Source organism: Salvia splendens, chromosome 1 (assembly GCF_004379255.2).
Source record: "Salvia splendens isolate huo1 chromosome 1, SspV2, whole genome shotgun sequence".
Taxonomy (NCBI): domain Eukaryota; kingdom Viridiplantae; phylum Streptophyta; class Magnoliopsida; order Lamiales; family Lamiaceae; genus Salvia; species Salvia splendens.
The window spans coordinates 45,170,177-45,183,592 of NC_056032.1; the positions used below are offsets into that span (position 1 = coordinate 45,170,177).

At 37.5% G+C, this 13,416-nt stretch overlaps 3 protein-coding genes across 12 annotated transcripts; 2 read left to right on the plus strand and 1 right to left on the minus strand.

Moving 5' to 3' along the window:
- The first annotated feature begins 673 nt into the window (after positions 1–673).
- Positions 674–1,231, plus strand: LOC121792622. The gene has a single exon (XM_042190634.1). The coding sequence runs from the start codon at positions 674–676 to the stop codon at positions 1,229–1,231; it is 558 nt and encodes a 185-aa protein (XP_042046568.1).
- Positions 1,232–5,320: 4,089 nt separating this feature from the next.
- Positions 5,321–8,651, plus strand: LOC121801833. Of its 4 annotated transcripts, none has more exons than XM_042201279.1 (10): positions 5,321–5,352; positions 5,777–5,868; positions 5,929–6,004; positions 6,087–6,143; positions 6,470–6,739; positions 6,822–7,207; positions 7,290–7,389; positions 7,470–7,523; positions 7,609–7,827; positions 7,899–8,651. In XM_042201279.1, exons 2-10 carry the CDS (start codon positions 5,813–5,815, stop codon positions 8,193–8,195), a joined length of 1,515 nt encoding a protein of 504 aa, XP_042057213.1. In that variant the 5' UTR covers positions 5,321–5,352; positions 5,777–5,812; the 3' UTR covers positions 8,196–8,651. The 4 variants fall into 4 exon arrangements, with proteins under 4 accessions (XP_042057213.1, XP_042057217.1, XP_042057205.1 ...); XM_042201271.1 differs by lacking the exon at positions 5,321–5,352 and adding an exon at positions 5,419–5,638; XM_042201283.1 differs by lacking the exon at positions 5,321–5,352 and having other exon boundaries at positions 5,418–5,868; positions 6,828–7,207.
- A 155-nt stretch (positions 8,652–8,806) lies between these two features.
- LOC121801854 (chaperone protein dnaJ 10-like) lies at positions 8,807–12,263 on the minus strand. Of its 7 annotated transcripts, XM_042201317.1 has the most exons (12): positions 12,076–12,263; positions 11,944–11,973; positions 11,785–11,880; positions 10,729–10,788; positions 10,457–10,539; positions 10,186–10,345; positions 9,924–10,053; positions 9,606–9,764; positions 9,356–9,534; positions 9,203–9,283; positions 9,037–9,132; positions 8,807–8,953 (listed from the first exon to the last, which is right to left on the minus strand). In XM_042201317.1, exons 3-12 carry the CDS (start codon positions 11,869–11,871, stop codon positions 8,885–8,887), a joined length of 1,104 nt encoding a protein of 367 aa, XP_042057251.1. In that variant the 5' UTR covers positions 11,872–11,880; positions 11,944–11,973; positions 12,076–12,263; the 3' UTR covers positions 8,807–8,884. The 7 variants fall into 7 exon arrangements, with proteins under 7 accessions (XP_042057251.1, XP_042057266.1, XP_042057241.1 ...); XM_042201332.1 differs by lacking the exon at positions 11,944–11,973 and having other exon boundaries at positions 12,090–12,263; XM_042201307.1 differs by lacking the exon at positions 11,944–11,973 and having other exon boundaries at positions 11,785–11,887; positions 12,090–12,263.
- Between the last annotated feature and the right edge of the window lie 1,153 nt (positions 12,264–13,416).

The following is a 13,416-nucleotide window of genomic DNA, read 5'->3' on the forward strand; positions in this document are numbered from 1 at the left end:
CCTTAATTTCCATTTCAAAAAATGTGTCAATTATAATGAGACTTAGTCAGTAATTTATCTAGCTGCTGAATTTTAGTCAGAGTCGCATTTCAATATATACTCTCATTTGTCCCTCATGATCCATCTCATTTTTCATTTTCAAAAATCCTCTATTAAAGTATCTCATTTCACTTAGTATGTTTTCATAAATAAATTAATTATTCCACTAATTCATTTCACTACTATATAATTATTAAATTAATTAGTACTGTATAAAAGGTGGACACAAATTCAACAATTTTTTTTTACATATTTCCTGTTATCATATCTAATCAAAATAAAAAACATAAGAGACGACGAATCGAGTAGTAAGTATTATACGAAATTACTAATATAATAAATTCATTACTGATTGACCTTATCAAAGAGTATATAGAATAAGATGATACATTAAAAATGTGACATCAAATAACAATATTCAATAATCTAAGCCTGCAATTTATTGTGTCATCTAGAAATGAAGAACAATCAAAGTAAAACAGAAACAACGGCGTCGCTAGTGTTTGACAAAGCCCTTGTTTCTCTTTCCAACGCGTTTTTCTTCCTTTCAGATTCCCATACAACATATATATAACCATTCAATTTCATCCCCAATTTCTCCATTCATCGCCAAAATTCAAAATCAATCAATTTCATGGGCATCTGCATCTCCTCCAATTCCATCTCCGCCTCCGCCCCCTCCGCAACCGTAATCGCCGCCACCGGAGAGCTCATCCGCCTCCCCCTCCCCGCAACCGCCTCCGAAGCGCTCCAATCCCTAAATTCCCCCCCAAATTCCTTCTTCCTCTGCAGCTCCGACCGCCTCTACTTCGACGACTTCATCCCGCCGCTCTCCCCCGCCGACCGCCTCGAAGCCGGGCAGATCTACTTCGCCCTCCCCGTGGCCAAGCTCCGCTACCGGCTGGCGGCGCCCGAGATGGCGGCGCTGGCCGTGAAGGCCAGCGCCGCGATGGACCAGATCGGGCGCCGGAAGAAGAAGGCGCGGATCTCGCCGGCGGCGGCGGCGGAGGAGGAGGATCCGCAGTCGAATCACTCCGTTACGTATAGGAAGAGCTTCGGCGGCGGTGAGAAGAAAGCGGCGGCGGTGTCGAGATCGGGATCGCTTAGGAAGCTAGGGAGATACTCTTCGCGGCGAGCTATGCAGGCGGTTAGATCGTTTAAGAATAAGCTCTCCACCATTAACGAAGCTTGAACTTCATATTTACTGCTTGATTTTGTATTAATTGTAAATTATTCAATTTAGCAACTAAACTTCTTCACTGTTTCATTGATGCAAATTGTTTTGACGCTAATTAAGATTAATTATAGAGTTGATTTGTTACTTTAATCAGCACTATTATTCTGTTATTGCATGCATCTCTAATATTTCCATTCTACGTAACTGATTTTTGGGGATAAATAATTTCAATGAAATACAGTAGTAATTTACAATTAATTATTTTCCACAATTCAATATGCCATGCATCAAAGTTTATGATTTTAGGGACCAATACGAACCTGAATAATCTCAAATCGAATAAGTTGTCATTCTATAAAATAGTTTGAAATTAGTTGTTATCATTGTTTTATTTTTAAATACTTTTTAAACTATTGAAAGTTAATAAAAAAGTGTATGGCCCAACCTCAAAATACTACTACTAATTATTATTTTTACTTTTTCATAGCTATTTTCTATATGTCTTTATTTTAGTATTTACTTATAAAAATAATTCTTCCGACCCAAACAAAGTGGGTGGGCCAACAATGTGCAATTATGAAGCATAAATTGCCATATAAATAAAAAATAGAGTAGTCAGGAATGAATTATGAAATGAAGTAGGTATGTAAAGTAAAGATTTGATGGCGATATAAAATTGGGCCCCTCAAACTCATTATTGTTGCCGAAGAAAGGGCTTTCCACCTTTTTCATTTGGGCCTTATTTTCCGGCCCGATTTTGACTTTTTATATAAACTGCGCGACATTTCTTCTACTCTCTCATTCCTTGGTTTTTTTTTGTCCCTTTCACATTCATTCATCTCAATTTCCGGATAACTATACTCACTCCCTCCACCTTTTAAAGACCTCCCGTTTCACTAACTTTGACTCTTAAAATGGTGGACGGAGGAAATACTATTTATACAAAATGTTTCATCACTATTAATATATATACTCTCTCTGTCCCAAGGTAGTTGTGATATTTCTTTTGGGAACGAGATTTAAGAAATTGGTATGTTAAACGTTAAAGTGGAGATAATAAAGTTAGAGTCAATAAAGTAAGAAAGATGAAAAGATAGTAAAATACTTTAAGAGAGTATAAAGTTTTTATTAAAAAAAATGACTTAATTACTCTGAAACAATCTAAAAATGAATACTACTCAACTATTTTGAGAGGGATGGAATACAAAAACGTTGAAGTGAATATTGTTTACTCAGTTGTATTTAGACAACGTCAACTTCTTAGAGCATCAGCAATGGCGCCCGTCCCGGCGAAATTCCGCAGCGGACGTCAGCCATTGTGCATGGTATGCACAGATACGGAATTCCGCCGAGGACACCGCAGTTCCGCGGCGTTACGCGGAATTCCGTCGCGACGGGCGTGCGGACGTCCGCCATTGCGTTGACTCCCAAGGACGTCTGCACGGAATTCCCGTTTATTGCATTAATTTTTTTTTAAAATTTCTATATATACGGCTCGTTGAACTGCATTTCACGGCGTGGCCACTAGCAATGTACGCATGGGGATACCCCATGACGTTGTCGATCGAGTCCGCGCATTTGCCGACATGCGTCAAAGACAAGCCCATGTTCGGCTCCAGAACGATATTATTGAAGAAGTATGGCAGCGGAGGGGTCGTCGTTGATGTAGTTTTAATTATTGAAATGTTTTTTTTATTTGGTGAAATGTACTTTTCTTTTTTTATTTAATGGAATTTTTTCCCCTATTTGTGTCGAAATTTTAATTCCGTAAATTGTTGAATTTGTGAATTTGTGGTTTTTTAATTGTGAGAAGTCCTTCGAGAAGTCCTTGCGGATGTTCGCCACTGTGCAGTGGGAAGTCCGTATGACGTGGCAGGAGGTGTTTTTGGGAATTCCGCCGGGAATTCCGCGTCACTGTTGATGCTCTTAGTCTACATGAGGCAATCTTGTTTCATATTTATATAAGTATTCCATTATACATTTATATAAAATGTATGGTCATTGTTACATTTTTTTTACATTACAACATAAAAAAAAGTTAACATCGTTTAAATATACATGTCAGAATATATTAAACTAAACTGCGAATATAAAATAATGGAGAAAGACTTCCTATGAATGATTTAATTACCCCTAATTTTGGTATAAACTACTTCATCTTTTTCATTAGATCTGCAATTTTATATTCTTCATTTGGTATAATTTAATATACTTCATTTGGCCAAAATCAGTTAATGAATTATTGTTTTGATGAAATATATGTTCAACAATTAATTAACACTTTCATTTTCGAATGCTACTTTAAGCTATCAATTGCATATTTGATAAACTGATTCAGTTAGCTTTTTCGTTCATATACTATTTTTTTTTTCTTGAAAATTCAATCCCAAAAAGAGCTGTATTTAAGTACAGATGAACTTTAACTCAAATAGACTTGCTTGCTTGCTTTGACCAACTTCATTAACTTGATTTAATCATACTGTATTTTAATGTACAAAATTATAATAGGGTATTAGAGCATCCACAGCGGAGAGCACACCGCTGTCCGTCTGTCTGTGCCAGCGGCACGACACCGCTATCCGCCGTTGCGCTCTTGCCGCTGGCACGGCGCTGCTCTTAGCTAAGAGCACGTCCGTGCCAGCGATCAGGGCGACGTGACGCGTTTTTATTGGCTGTTGGCATTTTCTTTTTTTTTAAAAAAAATTGAAAATAATACCAAAATTTTAAAAATATATATTTTTAGATTCCCAAAATATACAGATTTTATTACCATTTTTTGATTTTTTTTAAAAAAATTTAATCCCAAAATCATCTATAAATACACACATTCATCATCCATTTGGGCGAAATTCGGCCACGAGTAGTGGGTTTTTTTTTATTTTATGAATTTAATTGTGTAATTTTTAATTTTTAGGATTTAAATTATGTAATTTTTAAGACTTTAATGAAGAAAATTTTAATTTTTAGGATTTTAATTATGTAATTTTTAATTTTTTTGTAATTTGTAATATTATTCCGGTTATTTTTAATGCATTTTAATATTGTGGAAATGTTTTTATTTAAATTGAATAATAGAATGGTGAGACCCTTGAACATGTCCTTGCGGAAGAGCACGGATGTAAGTGTTGTGCTCTTGCCTAAGAGCCTGGAGTAAAAGTGGATCCGGGCTCACATCCGTGCTCGTTGGCAAGAGCACGGGTGTGGATGCTCTTAATGCATCAATTACAGCTCATATTTGATAGACTATGAAAATCTCGAATGATGTCTTGATTAAATTTCAAGATATGTGTGAAACAAAAACCTAGGGATAAGAAGAAAGAATAATCTTATCTCTAGGCAATATTCTAGGTCTTAGGAATAAATACGATAAAGATATTTCAACATCCAAGTAAATCAATGACCATACTACTAGTACGTATTAGGAATAGTTTATTTACTAATTGTTTTTTTTAAATACTAATTATTTAGTAAGTTAATGTATGTAGTGTTAATCGTATACTCGATAGAAAATTCATGTTTGTATCTAAAATTATGATAAAAATTATGTATTTTTAAACACATATATTACTACTAGTTATTATTTTAATCTAATATTTTTACTTGCGTTGCAATTAAAGGTTGAAGAAGCTAAAAGTCAATTATTCACGAGGGATTATTCTGTCCCAAAAAGTCATCTCTTCTCCAAAAGATTAGAAATTTATAACAGGCCAAATTGCAATAAAAAATTACTCCTTTTGTCCCATTTTAAATAGGGGAATTTCTTATTCAGAAAATAAAGTGAGAGAAAATAAAGTAGAGTTAATGATGATTAATAAGAGCATAAAGTTTAATCAAATTCATATATGTTTGACAACTTTAAATACAACATTTGAATTTATTCTTAATATACTCATATTTTCAACCAATTTCCTTTATGAAGAGGCAACACATTATTTAATTCATTTATAATAACATCCACATGTGATTTTATTAGCGGTCATATAAAATAAAATTCTACCAAAATTCATAATTTTTGCAAGCTGATAATCTACCATATACAAGAATAGATGAACCAAGTAATACTGGAACATCTCAAATCCTATGAGGAGTGTGTGTGTGAAAGAGAGAGAGAATGAGTGAGAGAGACTGCTGTGAAGGTGATGAGCTACTTCACAGTCCCACTCACCTACTCTATTTATTCTCTACTGTTTTGTAAATGGAATTTGATGAAAGGATGAAATCATTTTATAGCATTTGATGAAAAGGATGAAATCTTTCTAGCTCACTAACTCAAATCTAATCACCATTATTACTCCCATCCCTATTCATTAATTACTTATTTCATTTTCTTAATTGCTGCCTTCATTTCAGCTAAAGATCCCATTTTTATGTTGACCCATTTTTGTTTACACCATTCTTAATTTGTTTATTGCTCCTGAATCTGTAATCATTTATTGCTCTACACTCCCTACATTTTAATATTTCTCTCTTCTTGAGAGGGGTTTTAGATTACAATTTGATACTACTCCCATATCTCTCATTTCAAGTTTTTTTCTTCACAATCTTCTTTTGCTTTCTCAGCTAGTGTTGTTGTCGGTCGACGGTGGCGCAGCCTCAATGCCGCCGCCGGAATTCCCCTCTCCTCCCCCTTCTCACTCCCCCACTCTGCAAAGGTATGATTTTTAATTAACATTTGATTATAATCAATGAAGCTAATTTATGTTTGGTGATAGATATGGCAGTGGGATTCATAGAGATCATGTACTCAATATGTCACCAAAACCCTCTCAACATCCCAATTCTGTGACTGTGAGTGATTGATTGATTGATATCATTCTCCTTCTCTTTTGATGCTTTATTTCTTGATTTTGATTGTGAATGATTTTGCTAGGGTTTGGCACATTTGGGGAAAACATCTAATAGTAGTGGCTCAGATACTACTTCTAAGGTAGAATCTTTGCTTTGCCAATTCTACTATGTAGTTAGTTTTACAGTTGAATTGAATCAAGCATTCTTCTCTTTTGCCATTGGATAAATCAACTTGTTTGTTGGTTCCAACACTTGAACTGTGAATTGGGCTAGTGCCTCGACCCACGTTCAAGAATCGGAGGCTCGTTGGGTTGGTTTATGAGCGAGTTTCAGTAGTTTCATTTATGTATATAACCAGACCAAAACTATAACTATCTTGAAGTTTATAAAATTGCACTTGTTCTGTTTCTTCGAGTAGCAATGAGCTGCGATTTTAGCTCGTTGCACGTTGATTGTTGACTGCAGCCTTCTGCCGAGCTGGTGCAAGAGATTGCCACACTTGAGGTTGAAATATCGCGTTTGGAGCATCATCTTCTTTCCCTCTACCGAACGGCTTTTCAGCAGCATCTCCCGAGGATTACAGAAGACCAAGTGGAAACACCTCGAGGAGGAGGTCGATTAAATCAGCCATCTCAGAAAGATCGTCAATGTGAAAACTCCCCAACAAGTTCTTTAGCTGGACCGCATGATTTGGCTCAAGTTTCATTTCAAAAGTCATCGTCTTATGCTGGAAGGGTTGATCTGCCTCGCCTCTTATCTTTATTAATTTACTCTTCCTCAAGAACATGCATGTTTATATCTCGTTTCGTGAAAAAAGTTGCAGGAGAAGCAGAGGGCTTATTCCCAGCAGCGTAGTCTTGCAGATCATATTGGAAATTCTCGCATAGATGATGCCCTGACTTGTCCGGCTAGACTGTCAGAAGACATCATAAGATGTATATCGTCAATTTACTGCAAATTGGCCAACCCCACGGCTACTGAGAAAGGCTGTTCGGTTTCATCTACTTCGTCTTTCGGCTCCTCCACCACGTTTTCTCCCAGAAATTTATCTGGAAGTTGGAGTCCTCAATGCAACGAAGAAGTTACACAAAGTTGTGATTTTGAGCAGGAGAATGGACCGTATGCTGGTATGGTAGAAGTACTCAAGTTATGCGTTGACGATGAAACTTATAAACATGCTGATGTGATGCTTCAGAGATTCAGGTACTGATAACTCCATAATCATATCGTCTCGAGCAGTATACTCCTTTGCAAGCTGTAATTAGTTATAGTTGCATCACTGCAGATCTCTTGTAAAAAGTCTTGAGATTGTCGAGCCGATGAAGATGAGACGCGAAGAGAAGCTGGCGTTCTGGATCAATATTCACAACGCATTGGTGATGCATGTATGGATTTCGAAACCTTTTGATGGATACGGTGAATATAATCGAATCAATAACAAACATTGTCTTGATCTTCTCTGCAGGCTTATTTAGCATACGGGACTCAACAATACTTGAAAAGTAGTTCGATTGCGAAAGTAATTTGCTAAACTCAGACATTTTTCCTTTTCGCGTTGATGAACTTTTTTTTACCATTGTTTAATTTGGTGATTTGAATCTCAGGCTGCTTATAACGTTGGTGGCCATTGCGTTAATGCTTACGACATACAAAGCTCCATTTTAGGGATCACGTCGCACTATTCTTCACCGGCAAGCCTCCTTCAGACACTTGTGTCTCCGAAGAAGTTGAAGGGTGGGAAGAGCGGGCATGCTTTCGCCATTGAATACCCGGAACCCCTCGTTCATTTTACAGTTTCATCGGGGGCGTATTCAGATCCCGCGGTATGTCTATGCGCGATTCGTTTACTTGTTCTGTTACACTGAGCTGTATTAAGTAAGTGAATTAATTGCAGGTTCGAATTTATAGAGCAAACAGTGTGTTTGAGGATATGAAAGTAGCAAAGGAAGAGTTTATACAAGCCAATGTTTATGTTCATAAGGAAACAAAAGTGTATCTACCCAAAATACTTTGCTACTACGCCAAAGATATGTCGATGACCACGGCTGCGCTCGTGGAAGTGGTGAGCGAATGCCTGCCCGGAATTCAGCAGAAATCGGTGAGAGCCTGCGTTAAGGGTAGGCCGGAAAAGTACATGAATTGGTTGGAGCAGAGTTCGTCGTTTCGGTTTCTAATCCACAAGGAATTATAGCCAAATCCATTTTTTTTTCTCGTAACTGTATTTTTATGTATAAACTAGTGTTACACCCGTGCGTGCAAAAATGATTTGAGAAAAACAGGGGTGTTATTTTTTGTGAGAATAGAGATAGGTAGCTAGTAGGGTGAAGGTGATGGGTGTATTCTCCCTGCCCAGAGCTCGGAGACTGATGGCCTTGTGAGCCACACAGCTCGAGGTAGCCGAGATTGGGATCCATGAATCCTCGCAGCTTTCTCGGACAAGGAGATCCGGCATGACCAAGGAGGTGCATGAGGGGGTGGCGTTGTAGACGAATCCCGGAGTGTTGTTTACGTAGCTCCGTTGGGCCTCAATTGAACCAACATCGGCACCGGCACGAGGCCAAGAAACCCCATTGGGCTGAATACTGGAATTGGTGTTTTTTTAATGTTTTTTTAATGAGAATCAATAATAGTTTTATATTTACCTCAACTCTCACCATCACTTATTAGGCAGAGGATAAACGTCTTACCAACTAAATTGCGTTTCCTCATCAATATTTTGACCACTTCCGCTTCTTAAATATCAATCTATAAATGCTCTAATGATACAATATAAGAACCTACCTAGATATATATACCACTTAGTTTTATAGTGACAGCATAAGTAGGAAATACTAGCAAACAAGTATAGATACAAAGCGACAAAAGTTTAAAATACCAAAATTAAAAAGGTTGATCATTGTCCCTGACCCTGAGCAGATGCCACTGGGATTTCACATTTGTGGAGGGCTTCTATAAATGTCAATAAATATGAAAATCATTAATCCAATCTGAAGAAATGAGTAAAATTATATTTTCCATTAACCAAAATCCACCTCTGCGTTATTGCTGCTTGCCTCATTTGGACCTGCTTTGATGATTGGAACATTTGGTATATTGCCAGTTTCACTTCCATTAACTACCTTCACCCTCTGAAGAAATAACAAAACATTCAATAAAACCAAGATGATTATTGATATATATGAATATGCATTTGCTCACCTGGAAAATTTTGCCCAGGGTTTTCAAGGCCTTTGCCCTTACACACAGCTCTTCTTTCTTTGCATTGTTCTCTTGAAGCACCTACCAAGATAAAATCCATCAAGGTGAATGATAACACGAATAAAGAAATCGAAAGTGAAATTCTTCAACAACCATCTGACAAACGTGGGAAAGTGTGCCTTCAATGTCCGCCACGTTTAGCTTCCATAGGGAATCGATCATCAACTTCCTGTGCGATTGCATGTATTCCTCAAGTTCAGCCTCGGTGTAGTTTCCTTCAGCATTCAGCTGTTTTTTCATATCTTCTTGCAGCTGAATCAAGGCGATTGCACCTAGCAGCACCGGTCCATTGATAGTTGATCAAGGCAATTATGCAGAACCAGCAATGCTTAAACTAACTAACCTGTGGCAGCAGTTACTTGGGATTTGATGAAGTGTCCTTTATTTCTGAACCACTCAGCTACGAACGGGACGCCCAAGTACATCACCTTCTTTCCAAGCTCTTTTGCCCCCTGTCTTGCATATATATAGCCAATGGTACTCAGCATATCCACACCATATGCTGTAAGGACGTTAAGTTGTTAAGAACATAGCATTTATTTGTGTCCAAATCGAAGAAATAAAGCCTAAAATGAAGTGCATGGTTTGCAACATTCCAACATGTTGAGCAACAAAATTTGCAGGTGACCAATTCGGAAAAGATGTAACAATTGATGATTACCAGCATTGGAGAGTCTAGTTACTTCGGCCTCGGCATGAGCAATGAATTCCTCTTTATTCCCTTGGACATACACATTGAGTCGATCTCTAAGTGAATTAGCCAACTTCTCTTCTCTCTCTTTCTGGACAGCCTAAAGATGTAAAGAATAGAAATTAGAACTTAGATATATCCTTAGAAAACTATATAGAGCATATAATTAGATAGATGTACGTAATAAGCTTGAAGTGGTACGATAAACTAGGAAGCATAAGGCATTTAATACCCGCAACTTCTCCTGCAACATTTTTGAATCAATGTTTTCAGACTCTGAAACAACATCCAAGGAAGCAATAGATGCCATGGCAAGCTTTCCAATGTATTCCTCAAAAAGCTCACTTCCAAAAAGCATGGCGAAGATTGCTGCAGGATCAATAATTGAGTCTCTGTTGAAAGAAATTAGCAACAAAGAGACACATTCTCAAATGGAGGCAAAGGGTTTGAATAATTTCAGGACATTGTGTTTTGTAGAATGCACATAAACAAAACACACTCACGCTGAGATTCCAGCCTTCCCATGAGCATCGTATTTTTGTCTTTGTCCAGGATCACTCAGCACTTGATATGCCTCTCCCAGTATCTGATATCAAAGGCAAGACACTGATTGGAAATGTTAAAGACAGGAAGAACAATGCCTTAATTTGCTGCCTCATTTGTGATTCTTGTAATCAATACGTAACAAGCAAGAAACATGCTTTAAGTTATATATAAAATAGTTTCAACAAGATGCCCTTAAAAGACACATGATAACCATAGTTAGTAGGTCAACCTGAAAGTTCTGTGCAGCCAAAGGATCATTCGGGTTTTTATCTGGATGAACCTGCCTTGCCTACAACATTCAACCATACCCACTTAATAATGTATTTGTAAGTGAAGAAGATTTAGAACCACAAAATAAAGTGAAAATAAGAGACCTCACAACAATGAGAAATGATGAGGGAGCACACAAGAACAAGAACATCAAATCAATCAAAAGAAAGAATAGAAAATACAGCAATTAGTTTGTTCTAAACTAATCAAGCATCTTTCCTTTGGCCCTTCTCCAACAGTCAATGCTAAAATAATGCCAGAGAACTCCCATATGCATGGATGAATGTGATAGAGATCACCGTTATCTCTCGAGATTGTTTTCATTAGTGCATAGATTGTCTTGATATTACACTCCATATTTTAGAATTTGTTTCCTTGTTCAGTTTTAAGTTGATTTACTTATAGCTCCTCTTTAGAAGAGCTAGAAATCTCAGAAAAGAACGGTATCAACCGTAGGACTCTTTTGAGGATTATTAGCCTTCCTCGGTGGATTGTTCTTCTTTAAAGTTTAACGCCTTATGTTTTCACTTTCTACTTGTTCTTTTGCATTCTTCCTTTACTCTGTAACAGAATGTGACCTTTCCAACCCTAGAAACATAAAGCACTTGAGGGTGTAAGAAGTGCCAACTTCTCAAACACCTCATTTTACACCACACATTCCCTACACCTAACTTCTATTCCATGTCGTAAAATGGCAGTCCTACTCTGTGCCGTCCCTTCTGCGCACCTACAGCACCGCTAAATACGTACCAAGCAAGTATTTAATCAGATTGTTTTCAATGACACATTGCCTCCATTGTCTACTCTGCTCCTAGATGGCCTCTCATTGTTTCACATTGGCTTTTCCCTCAAATCATCAATACAAGGCCATTTTCATAAACCTTAAGATGATGTAATTGTATTGGCATTATATGGAGATAATGAGAAATATGAAATGATTGTTGAGTTAATGTTGATACGAAACAAACAACACCAGATTGATACATTCTGTAAGCGAATCAAATAGAATTAACACCTTAACGTAATATGCTTTCTTAATCTCAGCCTCGGTGGCGGTGGGGCTTACACCCAGCACATCGTAGTATTCCGTCTCCTTCACCATCCCTCACCCCTACAAACTGGATCACATCAAAACGGGAAGAAATATCGTAATTAGCAGAAAATCACCACCTACTTCAACCGCAGCCGCTTGTATAATTAATTACTGAATGTATATGAGATGGAAATCGATCAATCAAACAAACTTAGGAAACACGGCGATGAATCGAAATGGAAATTCGAAATCGAAGGGAAGGAATAGTATTACAAAACGATGAAGACCTAAGCTGGAAACGGAATTCAATCCAACCGATTGATGGCCGTTTCCCTCGCTTTCACCACACCACGTGTGTGTATGTAATTCAATACACCGCGTTTCCATCGCCTTCCCCATTTCTCTCTCTCTGTAGCATCGCATTCAATTCATTTTGTTAAAAGAATAAATTGTGGAGAAGAATTTCATTCATTCAAATTTTATATTCTAAAAGTTCATCCCCTAGTATTTATAGACTAAATGAAAATATTCTAATTCATCAATAAATATAAATTGGTACTCTACAGATTTTAGGAACTATACACCACTTAGAAACTCTCCATAATAAATGTTGGACGGCATATTAAGGCATATTAATGTTGTCTCTCATTCCAACACTTTCTAACACTCCCCATCAAGTTAAGCAATGTGATAACTGTTGAGAAAACCGGGTAATTTTCTCTCAAATAGTGAAATGAACCGATTCAGTAATTTCAGAGTTAACCCAATGGGGTCTACTCGATAAAATTACTTCTCCAAATAAATTCTTTGGAAAGACTGGCGAGGACACTGTCCCTCTTAAATACCAGATTCCTAACATAATTTATCAATCGGTGTATTTATCACAATATAAAAACACCCAAAAGAACCGTACAAAACACTACTACCAAACCCGCAAATAATATTGAATACAATATCCCAACAGAAAATAAAGCCAGAAATAAATGCGGAACAAAATAAATAATAAAGAAAGAACACACCCGAAACTTTGATAACGGAGTTCGGCCAAATTGCCTACGTCTCCGAGCACCCTCTGCAGAGCCCGCTTATATTCAGACGGAGAAGAGAATACAATATTTGAAGTACATTACAAATGAGGGAGGAGTGCTCCTTTTATAGGAAGCCACTCCCCACAACTCCCTAATACCCACCGATGTGGGACAAAGAAATTTTGGCAATTTCAACAAATCTCCACCTTGACAAAATTTCAAATCCCACCGAACACAAATCTTCTCCATCCAAACAGACGACTCGCGGTGCTTTCATATTGGCGCAGTCAAGCGCCAGCTCCAAATCGCAGAATATTAACCAAGTCCAAACAATGTTCAAACTTGGCCCTCGTCACCACCTTGGTCAACATATCTGCAGGATTCTCTAAAGTTGGAACCTTTCTGATGACAATTTCCTCTTCTTTGAGAACTTCCCGCACAAAATGATAGCGAACATCAATGTGCTTCGTCATTGCATGAAAGACCTGATTCTTTGCTAAATGAATAGCACTCTGGCTGTCAGAATATACTTCAAGTTGTTTCTGACCAACACCTAATTCTTTCAGCAACCCATGAAGCCAAATTG